The sequence below is a fragment of the Suricata suricatta genome, chromosome 7 (assembly GCF_006229205.1).
Source record: "Suricata suricatta isolate VVHF042 chromosome 7, meerkat_22Aug2017_6uvM2_HiC, whole genome shotgun sequence".
Lineage (NCBI taxonomy): Eukaryota > Metazoa > Chordata > Mammalia > Carnivora > Herpestidae > Suricata > Suricata suricatta.
This window is the reverse complement of record NC_043706.1, coordinates 76,336,008-76,358,357: the sequence shown is the minus strand read 5'-3', so window position 1 is coordinate 76,358,357 and position 22,350 is coordinate 76,336,008. Positions and strand designations below refer to the sequence as shown.

At 36.0% G+C, this 22,350-nt stretch overlaps 1 protein-coding gene across 1 annotated transcript in view; it reads left to right on the top strand.

Moving 5' to 3' along the window:
• Positions 1–22,350, top strand: part of RNGTT (RNA guanylyltransferase and 5'-phosphatase) — a 306,020-nt gene that overhangs the window by 66,322 nt on the left and 217,348 nt on the right. The window contains exon 9 of the mRNA XM_029944807.1: positions 19,419–19,554. Within this exon, the coding sequence (XP_029800667.1) occupies positions 19,419–19,554 (136 nt within the window). The remainder of the gene's footprint in view (positions 1–19,418; positions 19,555–22,350) is intronic.

Genomic DNA, 22,350 nt, shown 5'->3' with positions numbered 1-22,350 from the left:
ATAAGGGAGTTCTATGGATAGTTTTTTGAGGAACCTCCACACTGTTTTCCAGAGCGGCTGCACCAGTTTACATTCCCACCAACAGTGTAGGAGGGTGCCTGTCTCTCCACACCCTCGCCAGCATCTATAGTCTCTTGATTTGTTCATTTGAGCCACTCTGGCATGAGGTGGTATCTCAGTGTGGTTTTGATTTGTGTTTCCCTGATGATGAGTGATGCTGAGCATCGTTTCATGTGCCTGTAGGCCATCTGGATGTCCTCTTTGGAGAAGTGTCTGTTTATGGCTTCTGCCCATTTCTTCACTGGGTTATTTGTTTTTTGGGTGTGGAATTTGGTGAGTTTCTTGTAGATTTTATATACTAGCCCTTTATCCGATATGTCATTTGCAACTATCTTTTCCCATTCTGTCGGTTACCCAAGTTCCATTTCTTGAAGGGGTGGGGAGTGTCAAAGAATTTATGGACTTGTGGTCATATTTTTAAAAGCACCAGATGACTATCGATATATGTGAAAATTTTTTTTTTGTGATTTTGATAGTGTCTTGGGAGGAAAAGGACTCATACTGGATCTCTATATTCCATTGTATGATTGTACCATAATTTATTGGACAAATCCTGTGTGGTTAGAAATTTAGATTGTTTTGGGGCACCTGGGTGGCTCAGTTGGCTAAGCGTCTGATTTTGGGTCAGGTCATGATCTCACAGTCTGTGGGTTCGAGCCCCGAGTCCGGCTCTGTCCTGACAGCTCAGAGCCTGGAGCCTGCTTCGGATTCTGTGTCTCCCCCTCTCCTCCCCCTCCATCTCTCACTCTCTGTCTCTGTCTCTCAAAATAAAGACATAAAAAAGGATTTAGATTGTTTTGAAAATTTTGCTTTTATAACACTACTGTGATAGAATTTTAGGAAATTTTTTTCATATGAGTCATTATTCACGTGATAGTTTATTGTAATTATTGCTATATTCTATATGCTCTAGAATATGTTTATGGGAATATACATGTATCTTTTTAAAAGTAGAATTGTAGCATTTTATACAGTGATATTTTAAAGATCATGTTCTGAACTAGTATATTTTAATGATTTATTAAACAGATTCGTACCTTAAAAAAATTTTTTTTCCAGTCACTTATGACTTAGTTTTGGCATTTTATGACTTCACTAGGTGGCAGCAGAGGACCACCTAATTCAGGCTGCTTTTGTGGTAGTAGAATTCAGTGGTACCCAGTGCATTGTACATCTTATACATCCCATAATATTAGTTTGGGATGTTTAAGAATTTATGAGGATTAGGGGGAATCATGTATACAAGAGTATCGAAAGCATAGTAGTTTTTATAACAGTGCCATATTCTTTAGTGCACTGCATCAAAATGATGTACCTACAAATTATATTTGTAGTCATTTTGGAAGTATTTTTGTAAATACGATTATACTATATTAAAATCCCTAAAAGTATTTTGTCTGTTTCAGAAAAATGCACTGTTTTTTACGTAGGAATCTCAAAGAGTGAAAGAATGATGTGAAGATTTTTTTTTTTTTTAAATCCCATGTGGGCTTTTTGCTCTCAGTTGTCTGTGTTGGGAGCAAAGGAGTCTAACAGAAAAACTTGATGCTGGAATGTAGCTCCTTTATTTTAGATAGTGAAATTTATGGTCCCAGGATAGAAAAGTCATTTGACTTGTGTGTGGTATATGAAGAGTAGTGATTTTGACATATGTGCTCTGTTATATTTTAGGAAAGAAATTTCTATGACCATATGCTTTCTTTCTTTAAAAAATCATATATAGTATTTTTACTTGGGTAACTATATTCAGTTTCTGCATGTTTGTGGTAATTTGGTTTCCAAAAGTTTGCATTAGTATCTGTGAACTAGTTACAGAAATTGAAAATGAGTAATTCTGACAGCTCTTTTTAAAATTGGGAAGTCTGATTTGAAGATTTTATAGGCAGCCCATCCTGGTACACTGCGTTTCTGGCTTTCAGCCCAGCTCTAATGTTGCTGCTGTTGCTGATATTTTTGCGGGCAGGTGAGTTTTCTTTGACACATTTTATTTTAGCAGCATTTTGGAATTTAGAAAATTTAATTTTTAAAATACTTTTGCATGGGCAGAGAACTAAATTTTGTCTCCTCATGAATTACTTTTAAGCATTTTATGTGTTATAGTAGCCTGATGATACAAACTTGTGGCTAGAGGTACAGACTATAGTATATAATGACAACAAATAAAATTGTTGCTTACATTATAACTTTAAGTAACTGAACATTGAGTCTACTCTGTGATCTGGCCTTGGTAGTTACCTTGTTATTACGAGTCTATATTATATATTTTTTTGTAGCCTCACTGGTATTTAGCTACTTGTATTTAATATTTAGCTGTTGAGAATGGTGTGTCTAGAATATCTCCTGGTACTTTTATGCGAACATGAACAAAGACTAGTGGAAACCAGTTAATTTTTAATAGTGTGATCCATTAAGTATTATTTACTAATAAGTGGAGACATTAAAATTAATTTAGAACAATTGATGCTCTTAGATATAGTTTTATTTACATTTCCCCCATGTGGATGTTTTTCTTAAAAATATCTTAGTTGTACTATTAGTTCCCTTTATAAACTTAAAATAAATAGTTGAGGATCTTTATGGTAAAGTATAATATCTGCGTTACAAGTAAAATCATTATAGATTAAGTCTTTCTCTCCCTTTTATTAAAATAAACAACAAAATATTCATTGCCCTCATAGGAATAATGTGAAAATAAGAAGATGTTGCTTGCTCTAAAGAAGATTCCTAATTTTTGACATGTTTTAAATGGTAACTGTTCTGACTGTGTATTTGGAGCTACCAAATAAAACATTTTAATGTGTGGTCACTTTCAGTGGCAAAGTTTTGATAGAAAAATTAGTTGAGAGATGCATATTTAAAAAAAAATTAAGACCTCATTCATGGGTACTTAGCTGGGTCATGATCTCAGGGTTATGAATATGAGTTTCATGTTGGGTGCAGAGATTACTTAAAAAATCAAAAGAAAAAGACCTGGTTCAGGCCCTTAAATGGGTCAAAATTGAATTGCTGTATTAACATGGGAATTCATGAGAATACAATATGGAATACAATTGCGTATAAATGATATTGCCCATACCCTCAGAATGTAGGAGTTCTTAGGAGGAGGAGAATGACCAGTGAAGAGTGAGTAAATTGGGCAGGAGAGGCAACAAGAAGGTCTTGAGGGGGAAATAGCCTGAGCTAGACAGTGCTGACTAGTGATTGGTACAAATCCAGAATCTATGTAACTTCTGGCCACTGGGCAGTTAGGTGCTTAGGACAAAGGAAGAGAATTGCTACTATTGGTGCCTGGTTAAATCTTTTGTTTACATATTTAAATGTGTCAGAGTTTTAATGATTGCTGAGCCCCGGATCTCTGATTTAAATTTTGACTTAATGTTAACTCCTACTACTTCGTGAATTAATCTTAGGAATTTGTAAGGTAAGAGATCCTTTATCTCAGTCTTATTGAAGTTTACGGCCACCTGGAATGCTAAGTCAGTTGGTTAGCCCAGTGGCCTTTGAGGAACTTAAAAGAGCTGGGTTTGAATAGGGAGTGGGAAGAGAGTATTTTCCATAGTGGGTCAGAAGACAAGGAAATGAAAATTTGCTGTGAAAGTGGAAGCAGACTACTTAACTTTGGTGAGTGGAACAATAAAAGAAAAGAGGTAATGTCACCGCTGACCTTACCAAGACATCCCCAAAGGGTGGTCCTGCAGGGGACACAGGAAGACCCTGCAGTAATGTGCCCCCAGTCGTTCCCCCGACATTTTATTTCCCATTTTCAGTTATAATTCAAGGGCTATTTAGGTGAACCTTTTCTGGGACTCATTGGAGGCTTTTACCGAAAGTAGATTATGTTAGCATTGATTCAGTTAGCCTAGCTGATAGTGAGTTTTCAAAAGTTACATCGTATAGGGTGCTCCTGGGTCAGTTAAACTCTTGATTTCAACTGGGGTCATGATCTCATGGTTGCGAGATGAAGCCCCGAGCCCTGTGTCAGCTCTGATGCGGGCATGGATTCTCTCTTCCTCTCCCTTTGCCCCTCCCCAGCTAGTGCATCCATGCACCTTTGTGTGTATGCTCTCAAAGAAATGAAATAAAAAATTTCAAATGTTGCATAATATAAAATGTGAAAACTAGAAGACTGTGCTGGGACTAACTGGTGATTTTGCTTAGTGTTCTTTTTCTGCTCTTTTGGATTCCTTTGTGTTCCTTTTACCTGAGTTGTCATCAAAACAGGAATATTTCTATAGCTAAGAAGAGAGGAAAAATCTATTTGAAATTGACTTTTGGACAAGTGCTTTAGTGAAAGCTTCATTTTTCCATATGTTTAAAATTTGTTTTTAATTTTTTGTTAGATTTCATCTGTTTGGCTTTTTATCTTCATTTGCAATTTGAATGTTAAGAGTGGTTAGAGGCTGTTTAATCCAGCACTTTTCATCATTTAATGTGCATATGAATCACCTGGGGATCTTGTTAAAATGTAAATTTTGATTTAGGAAGGTGGAGGCCCAAGATTCTGCACTTTTAACGAGTTCTCAGGCAGTGCCAGTGCTGCCAGTCCGAGGATCACACTTTAAGTACCAAAATCTACTCCATTTTCTTGGGATGTTCAGCAGCCTATACTTAACTAGCAGTTGGTGGGCCTTTATTTTTACTTAAAAAACTTATTTTAATGTTTATTTTTCTTTGTGTAGGAAATATTTAAAAACCAGGGGAAATCTTCTTTTCACCTAATTAAGTGGCAACTCCTTTTAAATAAATAGCTAGCTTTATTCATCTTGAATCTTGAAAATGTATCATAAGACTTGGTCTTCTATCACTTTTGAGGATTTGAAGAAATTTTTTTTCAACTATTGTCTGTGTCTGTTTAATTGTTTTGGACTTTAGATGACCACTGAGAAACACATTTAAGTGAGCTTAGACGGCATTAAAAATATCTGTATTCAGATCTAGTTTTTGAGGTAGAAGCTTCTGTCTAGAGAAGGGTAAATCATAAGTTTCTGTTTATGTAAAGTGAGTATTAAGGTATACTTTCTTTTCATGTACGAACTGGGGGAGGCAATATAACCAGATACCATTTTATGTCTTTGGTGGTATCTGTATAAATACTTCTTGTTTTTAGTTGCATTTAAACCTAGCCTGGCTTTTCTTGCGTGTTACACGCTAGTAGGTTTGTTGCACGGTGGAGGTGAGGTAAGCGTGTGCGTGTGGTCACGAATGTGCACCGCTGCCTGGGTGAAGTGGAACTGCTTGAGAACTCTTCCCCTCCTTTAAGATTTTGTGATTTTCTAATTCTTTGTAGGTTGGTGGAAAGGAGGAGGGAGCATACCCGAGTCCACTGAAGTGGCCACAACTAGCAAGATGCGTGTTGCTAGCAGCAAATAAACTCAGTCAGATTTGACAGTTCTTTTCACTGGTTGAAAGGCATGCTTTGATATTCTACTTGTTGGATTTACCTTAACTCTGTTAATTAGTTGATTTTGTAAACTTGTACATAGGAGGGGACTTTATCAGCCAGCGCTTATTTTATGATAATTATGTTTTTTGGGGGGGCTATTGGTAAGGGAAATACCAACCTAGGTAAGTTTAATTATAATTTTATTTAATTTATGCAGTCACTAATTTTATATTATGGGATTGAAACATAATTTTATGTTATATACAGTAGCTTTTGGAGTTATTGTATATTTATATGTACCATTCTTGTTAGTAAATCTTATGAAACTGTTGCAGTACACTGGAATATTTTAGGCTCTGCTTTGTTTTTATCATTCTAGTGTTTAGAAAACAAGTTTCTAGACAGATTGAGAAATCCACCTGATTTGTTTTTTAATTTGAGTTCTGTTTTGAGTCATTGCTCACTCGAGTAGTACAGCTTTTTCTTTAAATTTATTTTTGATTTTTTTACATTGATTTATTTTTGAGAGACAAACAGAGACAGAGCATGAACAGGGGAGAGGCAGAGAGAGAAAGAGACACAGAATGTGGAGACAAGCCTCAGGCTCTGAGCGGTCAGCACAGAGCCCGACACTGGGCTTGAACCCATGAACTGGGAGATCATGACCTGAGCCGAAGTTGGATGCTCAACCGACTGAGCCACCCAGGCGCCCCAAGTAGTACAGCTTTTGATCTTATAGAACTTACTTGGGTGACACCTATTCATGGAGAAATGAATTAAGTAACTACTATATGTGCTGTCTGCTTTTATGTAAATACACTTGTAAGCTTGACTTTGTGGGCTGTGGGTAACCTATGGTTTATTTTTCTACATTTCAAAATTTGTACATTTATTTATCTCTTTCTCTTCTCTCTTTAGAAGGGTTATCTTTTTTCCTGTTTACAGAGTTCTTTTTTTTTTTTTTTTAACATTTTTTAAAATTTATTTTTTGAGGGATAGAGTGAGACAGAGCATGAGTGGGTAGGGGGAGAGAGAAGGAGACACAGAATCCGAAGCAGGCTCCAGGCTCTGAGCAAGAGTTCAGTACAGAGCCCAACACGGGGCTCCAGCCCACAAACTGTGAGATCATGACCTGAGCCAAAGTCGGACACTTAACCGACTGAGCCACCCAGGGCCTCTGTCTACGGAGTTTTAAAACTGATCCTTTCTGTCTTATCCAGGGTTTGTTTTGTCAATAACCTCAATTCTTTTTTGGATTGTGTAAAATACTAGTTATAATATTAATGATAATGATATTAAGCTTTAGTGAAATATTGCTGTGTGCCTTGGGCATAATATAATAATAGCTGACATTTTATTACCATGTGCTTGGTAACTTTTTGGACCCTTCATGTAGTAACTTGCTTAATTCCTTCTCCTTTTCCATTATTTTTATTGCAGTAAAATATATATACCATGAAATTTACCATCTTAACCATTTTTAAGGTCAATGATATGAAATACATTTCGTAATGGACACAAATGTCAGCTTTCTTTTCCAGAACTCTTTTCATCAGGCAGAACTAAGACACCATATCCATTAAATGATAGTTTCCATTCCCTTCTTCTCTAGCAACCACCATTCTACTTTCTGTCTCACTTTTATCGTTCTAGGTACCTTACATAGGTGGAGTCATACAGTATCTTGTCTTTTTGTGATTGACTTATGTAATTAGCATAGTGCATAGAGCAAAGTTCATCTGTGTTGTGCCATGTCAGAATTTCCTTTTGGAATGGTAAATAATACTCCACTGTGTACCACATTTTCTTTTCCATTCATCTGTCAGTGGACACATGGGTTGCTCACACAATTTAGTTTTTTGTTGTGAGTAGTGCTGTTATGAAATGAACATGAGTATACTACCTCATTTAATTCTTTTAAAAATTATTTAAATTCAAGTTAGTTAACGTATATTGTAGTAATGGTTTTGGGAGTAGAACCCAGTGATTCATCACTTACCCAGTGCTCATCCCAACAAGTGCCCTCCTTAATGCCCATCCTCCTTTAGTTCATCCTCTCATCCACCTCCCCTCCAGCAACCCTCAGTTCTCTGTATTTAAGAGTCTTATGGTTTGCCTCCCTCTCTCTTTTTATCTTATTTTTCCTTCCCTTCCCCTGTGTTTATCTGCTGTGTTTCTTAAATTCTGTATACTTATATGTAAATAAAATGTATATATTTATATATATATATATATATGAGTGAAACCATGTATTTGTCTTTCTCTGACTGACTTATTTGCCTTAGCATAATATACATAATATCCATCTTCATTGTTACAGATGGCAAGCTTTCATTGTTTTTGATCACGGAGTAGTATTCCATTGTGTATATATATACTACATCTTCTTTTTCCATTCATCAGTTGATGGACATTTGGGTTCTTTCCATATTTGGCTATTGTTGATAGCACTGCTGTAAACATTGAGGTACATGTGCCCCTTCAGATCAGCATTTTTGTATCCTTTGGATAAGTACCCAGTAGGAGAATTGCTGGGTTGTAGGGTAGTTCTTTAATTTTTCGAGGAACCTCCATACGTACTGTTTTCCATAGCGGCTGTGCCGGTTTGAATTCTCATCAACAGTGCAAAAGTGTTCCCCTTTCTCTGCTTCTTTGCCAACAGCTTGTACTTCTCCTGAGATACCACAGGTATGAGGTGGTATCTCATTGTGGTTTTGAATTTTATTTCCTTGATGATGAATGATATTGAGCATCTTTTCATGTGTCTGTTAGCCATCTGGATGCCTTCTTTGGAAGAGTGTCTATTCATGTCTTCTGCCCATTTCCTGACTGAAATATTTGTTTTCTATTGGTGTTGAGTTTGATAAGTTCTTTATAGATTTTGGATACTAACCCTTTATCCTATATGTCATTTGCAAATATCTTCTATTCAGTAGGTTGCCTTTTAGTTCTGTTGATTGTTTTCTTCAGTGTGCAGAAGGTTTTTATCTTGGTGACTACCTTATTTACTTCTTTCAAGTACTTTTGAGAGGTGAAGACTTTTGATGAGAAAATTGAGTCTTAGAGCAGTCAAGTGATTTTGTACCGAATCACAGACCTAAGAAGAGTGTCTGGGATACATGTTCTTAACTACTGTTGTAGACTCCATGTATCTCTCTTTTTTTAAATTAAAAATTTTTTTTACTTGAGAGGGAGAGAGAACACAGGAGCAGGGAGGAGCCAGAGGAGGGTGGGCGGAGGAAGAGAGAGAGAGAGAGAGAGAGAGAGAGAGAGAGAGAGAGAATGAATATCTTAAACTGAGTGTGGAACCTGATGCAAAACTTGCTCTACATCCCTGGGATCATGACATGAGCTGAAATAAAGAGTTGGACACTCAACCGACTAAGCCATGTGCGCCATCCCATGTGTCTTTCTTTGTTGATGCCTTCTATCTTGCCTACAGATATCTTCAACTATATTTACTATATATTTATATATAATTAATGGTGTATAATACGAATATCTTTCACTCTGAAGTTGGCAAATAAAAACTTAGAGTATATCGTTTTATTTTTTAATGTTTTTTCATTTCAGCTATAAATATGATCAACTACAAAGTAAAGCTGAACCACTCCTTACAGTGGATTTTAAGGTTACTACTTTCTTCCTGTATGCTTCTCTTCTGCCAGAGGCGATTGATTATTGTACATAATAGAATTATAATTTTCAGAAAACTTGGGAGTGATAGAGTGATTTGGATAGGGCTTATTTTGGGATAGAGAGTTCATGGGAGGGAATTTTGAGTAAGAGTTTGAAGATCTTTATTTTAGAATAAGATGGTGTAATATTACAATAAAGAGGCCTAGAAACAGGCATGCACAAATTTTTGAGCAGTAGAGGATGGAGAACTAGAAAGGGATAAAGAAGTTGAAGTTCTGATGTTAAAGTATATAGTTAGGAGTTGGACAGTTAGAATCATTTCATAATATTTGATGGGATTTTTGGTTCTAATCTACCTGCATGTTTTTTTAGGTGTCTAGATAGCAAGCACTATTGAGTCTAGTATCTATAGGCTTTCCAAAGCCCATAATGATAGCATTTGTACCATTGACATGTATAAACAAAGTAAGCAGATTAAATTATTTTTGAATTGTTGGGTGGTTTGGAACAAATTTGCTCTACATCTTATTATACACTTGATTATTTGTGTTACGTATCATTAATTCTGTGGAATGTAGGGAGGAATTTAGAAACTGACATGGACCCTATGTTTTGCTAAACTTTTATAGTGTTGACTTTTAAGCTTTGCACAATACTCTAAATCTTGCTGGTTGAAGGGTGTGTCTTGAAACAGAAATATCTATATTTGAAAATTATAATATCTCTTAATAGAAATAAGCACACATATTTTAATGAGAAAGTTTGGAGAATTTGTGATTTTTTTTTTTAAATGATAAATACCCCTAGGTCTTCAAGATTTGCTTGTGATGAATTTCCTAAATTGAAATAAAGGTGAGAGTTGTTTGATGATTTTTCCATAGACTAAGTTTTAGTATGAAGCTTAAACAACAACAAAAAATAGATGAACAGACCCAGTAGAAAATTTGCTGTGTAAACAACATATAAAATAAAGATGGCTGTGCTTCGGTAGAAGACATTTACATGTTGGCGAGTTGTCTGAACATTCTGTGGCATGCTGCTGGCTTGCCATTTAATATCCAATTAACATTCTTAGATCAGACAGATTTGACAATTAAATTGGTGGGGAAGTGAATGGGCTTTGCAATTTAAAATTAAATAATACATGTTGTCTGTTTAATTACTGTTGTGTGTATGTAAGTGATCACTTAATAGAATGAAGCTGAGGGCTTAAAGGGACTTTAAGACCATAAAACCTTAATCACATCTGTTTCATGACCTTAAATTGATGTGATATGAGGATTAAAAAAGAGCTAATCCTTTTTTTATTAACTAGAATCCATACTTTATTCAGATTTGCTTAATTTTTCCCTAATGTCCAAAAAAAATGGAGCTGATCCTTTTGAAGAAGACTTCTGTGCTTATAGAATCAATAAATAGAAATCAAGTTGCTTGTGGGGTTGGAATATTTTATAATGCTGAATGAAAATTTTGATAGTTTTTGATGACGGGAATATGGTTAGAACTGTATCTTCATTTCAGTGATTGTTAAAGCAATCAAAAATTTTAAAAAGGTTAGGTGGTGGTGGTATTACTGTACATGTGTGTGTATTCTCTTTAATTTGTTTGTGTGAAAACAAGAATGACCTTAATGTGAATTCTTTAAATTTCTGGAAGATGAAATAAGGTAAAGCTATACTTGTCTTTTAAATGGTTTTTCTTTTCAAGGGTTGAAATATTATTTTTGTCACATGGTAAATAGCTGTTAGTTTAGAAGTAAAGTTCATGTCTAGGATTACATTGTTTTATCATCAATTATCGTTCCTTTTGTGAAAGTCCTACAAACAGTGATTCCTTAACTTATCAGAAGTCTTTCTTTGAGATTCCTGAACTTATTTTGGTAGACTTTAGGCCATATTTCGATAGAATTTTAATTTAAATGATGGTTGGATTGCTAACCTAGTCTGTCAAGCTTACTTAATTCCTAAGGTACCTACATTATTTACTCTGGATGTCAGCTGTGAAAAATGACAAAAGGCACTATTCCAACACTGGTAACCAACCAAACTATAATTGCAACAAATATAGAAAGTTTATGGAAAACACTATTGACTAGTTTAAAAATTCTGTTTGGGAAAACTGATTTTCTTTTACAGGATAAGGAGGAAAGTGAGAGTATTATGGAGATTGTGAAGGGCACTCGGCGACACTGATTATTTTGTGTAGGTGGATTAAAGTCTTAGGACTTTTAATTTTGCTTGATATAGATGTGTCACTAGCCCTGATCAGAGTGTTCTTAGTCTCATTAATGGAACTAAGTGAATGAGATAAGAAGGAGGAAAGTGTCTTTTTATTTGAGAACATTTTTGGTAAAATATATGTAACATCATTGTTTTTAAGAGTTGAAAGAAACAGGAAAAAAACTGGGTTGAAGGAGACATGGATATACTTTGTAAAAGAGATCATCATAGATAAAATTTACTGAGTGATGAGCTAGTGAGAGAAAAAGTCAAAGTGTGTGTAAGCTCCCCATTGGGAAGGAAGAAAGCAGGTGTTTAACCTGTCAGGTCAGCTGTTCTTGTATTGTTTGTAGAATAAGGCATGGCACGTGTTGGTGGGTAGGGGGCAGAGTCTGGTCACCTGCTCTTGTGTCTGGCAGGTTTATAATTGTATCTAGGGGAAGTGTCTAAACTGAATTTCTGTATAAGACACTTTAGTATACCTGAATTTATTTCTGAGTACTTTTACAACTTTGAGAATTAGGTTTCAGGGATTTGGGTGCCAACTATATTGGTACTAGAGATGAGAGGAAATGTAGCTGGTATAGAAACTGTAGAAGTTTGGCTGTATACTTTTAGGAGAGAAAAGTCTGGGCTTAATGTTGCACACTTGTCTCTGTTGAAGGACAGGAAATGGAAGGCATGAATCTTGACATGCAATTGTTGTGTAAAGAGCTAGTATCATGTAACCCTTGGTATTAAGGGTATATTGGGGGGGTATACTAGTAAGATTACATCATAGGCACATTTACAGTATGTGAATTCACCTGTTATACAGTGGGTAAAAATTTAAAAAAATAAAAAGAAACAGTATATCCATTATGTTGACTGTAAGCAATGGAAATCGACTTTGGCTAATTTAAGCAAAGAAATAAATTGGAAGGCTTTCAGGAGAACCAGTCTCGGAAAGTGGGTATGAATTAAGGGCAGCCAGGCATCAAGGACCTGAGCAAGGTCAGGCACTGGAACACTCTGAGTAGGAAGCCACTCTTGGCATTTGCTGTCAGTGACTCTGCTGTTGCTCTGAATAATTTGTGAGCTTGTGCCTCTCTGTTACTCATTGAATTTAAAAGTTTTGGGAAGGGAACATTTGATTGTCTGGTTTGGAACCTGAACCTATTTCTAACCTGGTTGCCAGGAGAGGCCTTTTGGTTTTCAGTGTGAAAACAAAAATTTCTGTATCCATATTTAAAACAGGGATCTGTCACTTCTGCCAAGCTAAGCCAAACAGTTCCCCTCCTTCAATGCTCCATGGCTCAGTAAATAAGGTATACCTAGTTACTCATGCCCGAAGCTAGGTAGTCATCCTTGACTTCTATTTCCTTACTCTCATATCTAATCCATAGCACATTGTCCTGTTAATCTGCCTCTTAAGTGTCTTGAGTTTATCCACTTACCTCTGAGTAATCCTTGCCACTGGAGTCCCACTTGGTATACAGCAGAAGCTTCCTAGTATCTCTGGTCTACAGATTGGTTCCTACTTGTAGGCGTATACATTATGTGGGGGTGAACTTTAAAAAATGCAGGTCAGATTACGCTATTATTTTGCTAAAAGTCTTTCAGTGTTCTGCCTGTTATTTACCTAATGTTTTTCAGCTTCAGTCCACTCTTTTAAACCATAATGGGGAACTGGGACTCTCAACTGTATCTCAGACCCCCTTGCCAGCTGGCTTCCAGTTGGGTTTTACCAGTGGGAGCCCTGGGAGAAATTTGGGGGACAAGAGAAAGGACTTTATTGTTTCTAGTTTCTTTATACCTCCAGCAGATACCTATCAGTTCACTCTCCAGCTTCTTTTGATACTGCCAGCACCAGCCCTGCTGCTCCCTCTCATAGGTACCAGCTTCTGGGTGGTACGTTCTAGATAAATGGAGTGCCACTTGCATCTCTTCCTCCATCCACTGGGCTGTGCCCCTTTAGCAGTTTGAGCACCCTCTTTTCTGTGCCTCTTCCATAGAGTTTCAAGCTTGAGCTACAGGGCTCTTCTCCTTAGAGGCCAAGGTATCAGCCATGTGGTACCAACTCCTTCCAGGTTTGCACACCTAGCTCCATGGACCTCTGCACCCTTTTAGGCATAGCCCCATAGTGCTCTTCCTCCAGGTTCCTAGCTTCTCATAACACACTTCTTTCATTTAGTTCCTCCAGCCCTTTGGTGGTAGTGCTTCCTGTAGTTACTAATCTCTTGATTCCCTTAGCCTTCCCCTTTTGCCTTTTTCAGCTTTTCTATATTTATTTAACCAGTTTCCTCTATTAAATCTCCTGTATTTGAATTATCCATATAGTTTGTTTGTCTCATAGAAGGGGTTTTCCATTTTCTAGTAATAAAGTAAAAAAAAGATTTTCATTCATTCCTAAGTTTGGAACTACTTCTCTAGCCTCAACCCATGCCATTTCATCTTTTTTTCTCTTTATGCTTAGTATTCTGAATTTTTTTTTAGGTGCAATGCAGAATTCGTTTTTGTCTCAAATATATTGCACTTGGTAGACTGTGTGCCAAACTCTGGTTCTCAGCACCCCCACCCCCTTTCCTTTACCCTTCCATTCCATAGTTGCTTGGCTCACTCCTACATAATGCAGGGCAGAGGCAGTACGTTACAGAGGTTGTAGAGATGGGCCATTGTCTAGGTTTTAATATCAGCTTTGCTATTTTGCTAGCTTTATGACCTTGAGCAAGTGACTTAATATATATTTCAGTTTCCTTATCTGGAAAATAGGGATCCTAATTTTACCTACATGGTAGGGTTGCTGTAAGCCTTAAATGTTTTCATGTCAGGTGCTCTGAACATGGCTCTGTGCATGGTCCTTGTTCAGCGAGTGAAGATACCTACTGTGATCAGCTCCATGAGAATCCCTCAGGGATGCCTTCCCCGTCTCCATGCTCTGACAGGTCCACCTTTTGAATGCTCCTGTATTGCTGTGCACTTTATCTTTCCAATACTTAACTGTGCTTGGGCTTATTTGTTTAGTGTTTTGCCAGCATATGACGGTATATGGGATAGTGGCCTTTTTTTCTTTTTCTTTTTTTAAAGAATCCAGCTTGTTTTCAGAGACTCTAGAGTCATGTGGAACTTTTTACATTCTGTATCTTCCCTTCCTACCATGAACAAGCTCCTTATTTTTCATAGATATCACATAACAAAAGAACACATGATTTGGGATGACTGGAATTCAAACCAAAAAAATCATATCCCAGAAACTTTTGTTCCAAAGGCTGAAAACTTAAATGTGCAGAAGAATCCCTGAATATCAACTGCTAAATAATTTCTCTGATATCTCTGCAGATGCAAGCTTGTTTCCCATGAGCAATTCTTTATATTGAACTCTATTTTCTAAACCTTTTTTCCTTGATCTTTTAAATCTGTTTACAATAAGTGTACATAGACAGTGTTTTCTTTTAATATTCTACTTAAAGTAGAAAGGTCTGGTAGTAAGATACCTATTTCTGTATCTATATATCTTTTATATATTAATGTGTTAAAGTGTCAATGAAAAGGAAAAAATTATGACAGGAAAAACAAATATGCTAACACCCTGGGATTGAATATTTATTCTCTTTCAATATTATATTAAATTCTGAGCTTCTGAGCAGCCAGTGAAAAGCAAAATAAAATTTTTGTCATCGTATGAACAGAAGAGGCCAACCACTTATTTTTTCTGAATTTTAAAATTTATTAGCATAATTTAGCCATTCTCAAATTGTGATTGAGGACCATTAGTTCTGCTGAATACTAACAGATATGTGTTAAATTTAAGGATAATGGGCTAAATAAGATAAGCAGACTTTTTAAAAATAATTTATTTTCAAATTGGTTTCCATAATACACCCAGTGCTTCTCCCCCACAAGTGCCTCCCACCATGACCATCATCCCCTCCCCTCCCTCCCCCTCCCCCTTCAGTCCCTGGTTCATTTTCAATATTCAATCGTCTCTCATGATTTGTGTCCATCACTCTCCCCAGCTCTCTTTCCCCCTTCCCCTCCCTATGGTCCTCAGTTAGGTTTCTCCTGTTAGACCTATGAGTGCAAACATATGGTATCTATCCTTCTCTGCCTGACTTATTTTGAAGATAAGCAGACTTTTTAAAAAAAGTTTTAAATTTTGATTCCAGTGTAGTTAACATAAAGTGTTATATTAATTTCAGGTGTATAATATAGTGATTCAGCAATTCTGCTCATCACCCAGTGTTCATCATAAGTGTACTCTTTAATCCTCTTCACCTATTACATTCATGCCCCACTCTCCTCCCCTCTGGGAACCATCAGTTTATTCTCTATAGTGAAGAGTCTGTTTCTTGGTTTCTTGATCTCTTTATTCCCCCTTGTTTGTTTGTTTGTTTCTTAAATTCCACGTATAAGTGTAATTATGATATCTGTCTTTCTCTGACTGACTTCTTTTGTTCAGCATTATATACTTTCTAGCTCCATTCATGTTACTGCAAATGGCAAGATTTCATTTTTTATGGCTGAGTAATATTCCAGTGTATGTGTATACCACATCTTTATCCATTCATGTATCAGTGGACTCTTGGGCTGCCTTCATAATCTGGCTATTGTAAATAGTGCTGCAATAGACAGTGGGGTGCATATAACCTTTCGGATTAATATTTTCATATTCCTGGAGTAAATACCCAGTAATGCAATTGCTAGATTGTAGAGTAATTCTGTTTTTGATTTTTTGAGGAAACTCCATACTGTTTTCGATACTGGCTGCTTTGTTTGCATTCTCACCAGCAGTACAAGATGGTTCCTTTATTTCTGCATCCTCACCAACAGTTGTCTCTTGTGTTTTTGATTTTAGTCATTCTGACAGGTGTGAAGTGATAGTTCATTGTAGTTTTGATTTGCATTTTCCTGATGTTGAGCATCTTTTCTTGTGTCTGTTGGCCATCTGTAGTTTTTTTTTTGAGAAATGTCTACTCAAGTTTTCTGCCCATTTTTTGATTGGATTATTTGTTTTTTTGTTTTAGATTTTGGTTGTATGAGTTCTTTATAGATTTTGGATATTAACCTGTTATCAGATATATCATTTGCAAATATCTTGTCCCATTCCAAAGATTGCCTTTTTGTTTTTGTTGATTGTTTCCTTTGCTCTGCAGAAGCTTTTTATTTTGATGTGGTTCCAATAATTTATCTTTGCTTTTGTTTCCCTTGTCTAAAGAGACATATCTAGAAAAATGTTGCAGTGGCCAGTGTCCGAGAAACTGCTGTCTGTATTCTCTTCTAGGAGTTTGATGGTTTCCTGTCTCACATGTAGGTCTTTAACTCATTTTGAGTTTATTTTTGTGTATGGTGTAAAACAGTGGCCCAGTTTCCTTCTTTTGCATGTAGCTGACCAGTTTTCCCAATACCATTTTGTTGAAGAGACTGTTTCCCATTGCATATTCTTATCTCTTTTGCTGAAGATGAATTGAATATATATTCGTGGGTTTGTTTCTGGGCTTTCTGATCTGTTCCATTGATCTGTGTGTCTTTTTTTTTTTTTTCTTTTTTTTTTTTGTGCTGATATCATACTGTTTGGAATACCTCAGCCTTGTACTATGACTAAAAGTCTAAAATTGTGATACATCCAGCTTTGTTTTTTATTTGTCAAGATTATTTTGACTATTTGAGGTCTCTTGTGGTTCCATAAACATTTTAGGATTATTCTAGTTTTCTGACAAATACTATTAGTATTTTGACGGGGATTGGATTATGTAGATTGCTTCAGGCAGTATGGACATTTTAACAATGTTTTTTCTTTCAATCCATGAGCACAGAATATCTGTTTATTTGTGTCATCTTTAATTTCTTTCTTCAATGTTTTATAGATTACAGAGTACAAGTCTCTCATCTCCTTAAGTTTATTCCTAAATATTTTATTATTTTTGGTGTAATTGTAAAGGGGATTGCTTTCTTAACTTCTCTCTCTGTTGCTTACCTATTAGTGTATAGAAATGCAACGGATTTTGGCACATTGGTTTTTGTATCCTGTGACCTTATTTAATTCACTTACCAGTTTAAGTAGTTTTTGTGGACTCTTTAGGGTTTTCTAAATGTCATGTCATTTGTAAATAGTGAAAGTTTCACTTCTCCCTTACCATTTTGGATGCCTTTTATTCCTTTTTATTGTCCTAAAGAGACTTCTTTTTTTTTTTTTTTAAGGAGACTTTTTATATGTTTACTCATAACTTTAAATATACTTAACACATATCTTGACTTTCTAGGAGAATGATATATTGTTTCACTAATTCATTTTGCCATGAAATATATTTTAAAGCAAATATTAAGCTTAGCAAAGTGCTGGCCTAAGTTCTTGAGCAACATGATGGATTATATCTTCAGTACCATTTTTGCAGAAGATATCACAGTTGCTTTTTATTTGACCTTTCCTTATGTTGATGTAAATTTTCTTTGGAACATAATCCAGGGCAAGGCTGCCTTCTTCCAAGGAATCTAGGTTTTCCCTATCAACCAGGAATTGCTGCTTTTGAAAAGCATGTGCAGGAGTGCTTTGGGAACAAAGCATTTCTGTTGTCTGCCAGCCTGCTTGCCTGCCAGTTGGTCTAGGAGTCTCTCCAGAGTCATTCCAGACTGAGGCTGGTATTATTTTTCCTAGTGTAACCTGACTCTCCATGACCCATACCTACTAGGGCTACAGCTGTTTCAATATGTAGCGAGGGCTTGAGCTCTCCACCTTCTCTCCAGGGGCCTGCTGGGACTAATTATTTTGAAAACACTAGTCACAGCATGCTTCCAATTTAGTCCCCAAATGTAAGCTCTTTTCATCGTCCTTGCTGCTCTTCAACCTATTTGTCGCATACTTCTTTTACCTTAATCAGCCCTCCCATTTCTCCTCTCCTCTCCTAAACTTGTGTATTTGCTCTTCAGAACACTTGTTTATGGGCAGCAAATTACTTCTGTTATGTTACCTTCCATCTTTTCATTTAAACTTCGTTTAATGTTTCTTGTACCCTCTGGCCTTAACTTGATTGAGCTCCGTTTTTCAGTTGTTGCGTCTTTTTTCTGATACACCTTGTGGGCAGAAGGTTGGGCAGGCGGGTCAGCATTCTCCATTCTCAGTGGCATATCCATACCAGTACTCTTGCATTCTTTTAATTAACAGCAAGCAAGAACAACTTAATAAAATAAAATCCTGTTCTTTTGAGTCTTATGCCTTTTTACTTCCTTACTTATTTCTGTCAATTTTCTCTGCTTTGAAGATTTTGGTACCCGGATATCATCTTCATTTTCATCTCAAATGTTGCCATTCATTTGGCAGGACAGTCTATCCATCTGTGATTTTCTCCACTTGAATCCATTTTGGACTTTATTGTTATATATGGTGTGAAGTACAACTTTGTTCTTAATGATCCACTGATGGGGAAGCAGTGATGGTGACTTGACCATTTGGGGAATGATGTATTTTGGAGTATAGAAATTCTCCTGTAAATTGATTGGCTCTAAGAAGATAAGGGCTGATTAAAAATTCTCAGGAATGTTTAAAATATTTTATGTTTAGTGTTTAATATATTTAAGATTTTAATTTTATAGAAACGAATGAAAATTATACCTGAAATGATGATATCTGGCTATATCATAATCTTGATTCAAAGAGAGGGGTTAGCTGTTTCGCTAACTGAAGTGTAGGAGAAAGAACATTGGATAGTTTGAGGTCCAGCCATTTGCAAATCACTTGCTTTCTCTATTTCTCCAGTGCAAAGTGGAGAGAGTAATAACTAATTCATATAGTTGTTGGGCTACTAAAATGCAACAGTTGCATATAGACGTGTGTGTGTTTCGTAAACTTTTATGTTTAAGATCTAATAAAAATTGGAGAACCATTCTTTCCTAAAATGGGGCATAAGGTTGCTTTTCAACATCACATTGTCTCCATAAAAAAAGTTGGATTTTTCTATACCCTGGGTGTTTTTATAGGAAAAAAATATTTTAAAAATTTAATCTGAATGGGCCAGAAGGTGGGAGATCTAGTGAACATTATTCTGTGCAACTATTGTAAGTCTAAGGAAAAAGAAGTATTATTTCTTACAACCCTATACTTGAATTATATTGTTAATATTACTTTTTTAATGTTTCATTTACAGATATATGATGTTGATTGATGGCACAAATGAAGTTTTTATGATTGATAGAGATAATTCGGTGTTTCATGTTTCAAATCTGGAATTTCCATTTCGTAAAGATCTCCGTATACATTTATCAAATACTCTCTTGGATGGGGTAAGTCATATGTTGTTGTTTTTTTAATTTAACATTGTTGTTTTCTTTTTCTTACAAATTGTATTTTTATTCAATAGGAAACTTATAATCTAGTTTTTCTAAAGTTTTTTTTTAAGTTGAAGTATAATTGACATATAAAGAAATAAATCTAGTTTTTATTAGGATGTTAAATTTCATTTATCTCTTCTTGATGACTGAGCCACCAGGCGCCCCTGAATTAGTCACTTCTGAGGTATAGTTTGGGATGATAAGAAGGTTCAGGATGTGATCGAGGGAGGGGGAGAGGATGAGGTCCTGTGAAGAAGAGCAGTGGAAGTGAGATCAAGGTAAGTATTAGGTGGTTCCTAAAGAGTGATGGTAGGAGTCCAGCTTAGGAGGATGACTATGAGCAGGAACTAAAGGAAGAATGAGGGTAGCATCGTCGGGTGGAGTGGCAGAGACTGAGAAGAGTAAATACAGTCACAAAACAAGAGTTAGCCATACTGGGTACTGTGGAGCTGCTAGTAAATTCTCATTCCTGTGACAGTGTGTAGTAAATGTCTTTTTGTAATAAAATGACACATACGTGTATCTATACATAAACATTTGTATATATGTGCATGTGTGTGCACTACATGCACACACATGGTATGACTGGCAACCCTGAAGTTTTGCTGGTTTTTTTTTTTTTTTAATTTTTTTATGTTTGTTTATTTTTGAGAGAGAGACAGTGTGAGCGGGGTTGGGGCAGAGAGAGAGGGAGACACAGAATCCGAAGCAGGCTTGAGGCTCTGTCAGCACAGAGCCCAATGTGGGGCTCACCCACGAACCATGAGATCATGACCTGAGCCGAAGTTGGATGCTTAACCAACTGAGCCACCAGGCACCCCGAGTTTTGCTGTTTGTAAGCTGCACAGCCAGTGTGACAGCTCTGGTAGTTAGTTTAAGGGAACGGCAAGAATAGCTTTGTTTTTGTTACCCTCATTTACGATACAGTTTTTTAGTATTATAATTAATAAAATAAAAGGAAGACAGACTTTTAAGTTACAGCATTTGCCATAGTTTAGCATAGTTTATAAATTGAACTCATGGTTTTAAATGCCTTTCATGTTCAAGTTGCTGTGCCTGGTGCAGAGGTTGAAAAGAAGGCCTCACCCTTGAGTCATTTTACTGCATTGGGCAGGGGTGGAGAAAAATTGGTGGTGATGGGAGACCTTCGAATAAAACAATAACTTGACTGGTATTTTACAGAAGTCCTGTGGTGGTTTGGAGGAGAAATAAATTATATCTAGTTAGTTTGGAATGAAGGATGTTTTATAGAGGAATTGGCATTAGATATGAAAAGATTTCTTTAGAAAGAGATTTTTGTTGGACATGGACTGAGGGCATTCCAGGTAGGAAATAATGCTTAAAAATTAGATGTTTAACCATCTGCAGATTTAACTGAGCAATACTATTTATTTTCACCCCAAACTTGGACAAATGAAAACTGCATAATAGTCTCTTGTGAAGTTTTAAAATAGCAATATGATTCATGATGTCAATTTACTTGGACCAGAATTATAGTTGCCATATCTGTTTTTCCAGTTAGTTAATTAAAACAGTCCTCTGTAGTTTCCTGTTTCTTCTACATTTTCATTTGCAAATTGTTTTTGTAAAATTCCAAATCCAAGAATAACTCAAACTACCTAATTGTCTGGCTGTCAGATGTGAGCATTGAAGCTTTTGTTTTGCTCTCTGAATTATGTTCTTTGACCCACAAAATGTGGAAAATAGGAGTTTAGAAATATGGCATTAATTCATTTGAAACAGCTAGTGAAATTCAGTCGATTTTTATAGTGAGGCTAAGAGGAGAATATAGCACTTAATCATCAAAGTTAATAGCAAGAATCCAATAGCAAGAATCTTGGAAAAATGGCACATCTGTTCAACTGTTAATGTTTTGTAAAGGAATATGCATACTCATTGTTAGAATTTTAGAAAGTCTGTCCATCATAAAGTAGAAAACATTCAACTGTCAGGAAGAGGTTATCTTTTAACATTTTGCTGTATCTTTTAATCATTTTGTTGTGCCTATTTTTACAGAATGTGTATAATTAAATGTATATAGTTGACATTTAATGTTCCATCATTTCCCTCATTCTGAAGAACTGATTTTAAGATTTTTAAAAAATTTAGTTTTATTTTTAAAAATTGGAATATTCATATGCCCTTGTAAGCTGTATAATTTAGTAGTCTTTAATATATTCACAAGATTGTGCCACTATTACTGCTAATTCCCATATATTTCATCACCTAGATGGCCTTAGTTGAATGGATTTCAAGGAATGGGCTGTCTTTGAAATGAGCTTTGGAGGTCTACAGGTTTCCAGAGAACAGTTAATTATTTCCTCTGGTTAAAACCCTTCAATGGTTTTCTTGCCTCTAACAGGAAACCTAAACTACTAAACATAATATTTTTTATATCTGGGCCATGCTCATATGTCTATGTCTTTGCCATTGTCTTTGATTGTGACCTCTTGAAGCATAACCTTCATCTACACTGAGCTTTGGACAGTTTGCTTCAAAACCATCATTTTTCATGCCTTTGTAATACATTTTGGCTCATCCATTATCCTGCTAGGAAATGCCCACTGTATCTTTCAGGATTCAACTTATGGGTCCCAGCGTCTTTATCAAACTTTTCTCTTACTCTTCAAGTGGAAATAACTACTCTTCATTTGGCTTATAGCATATGTTCTTATTTGGCTGAAATAGTGTAGGTTTATGTCTGTTGTCTCAGTATAGTTAGTAATATATCAGAAGTATTCTCACAGT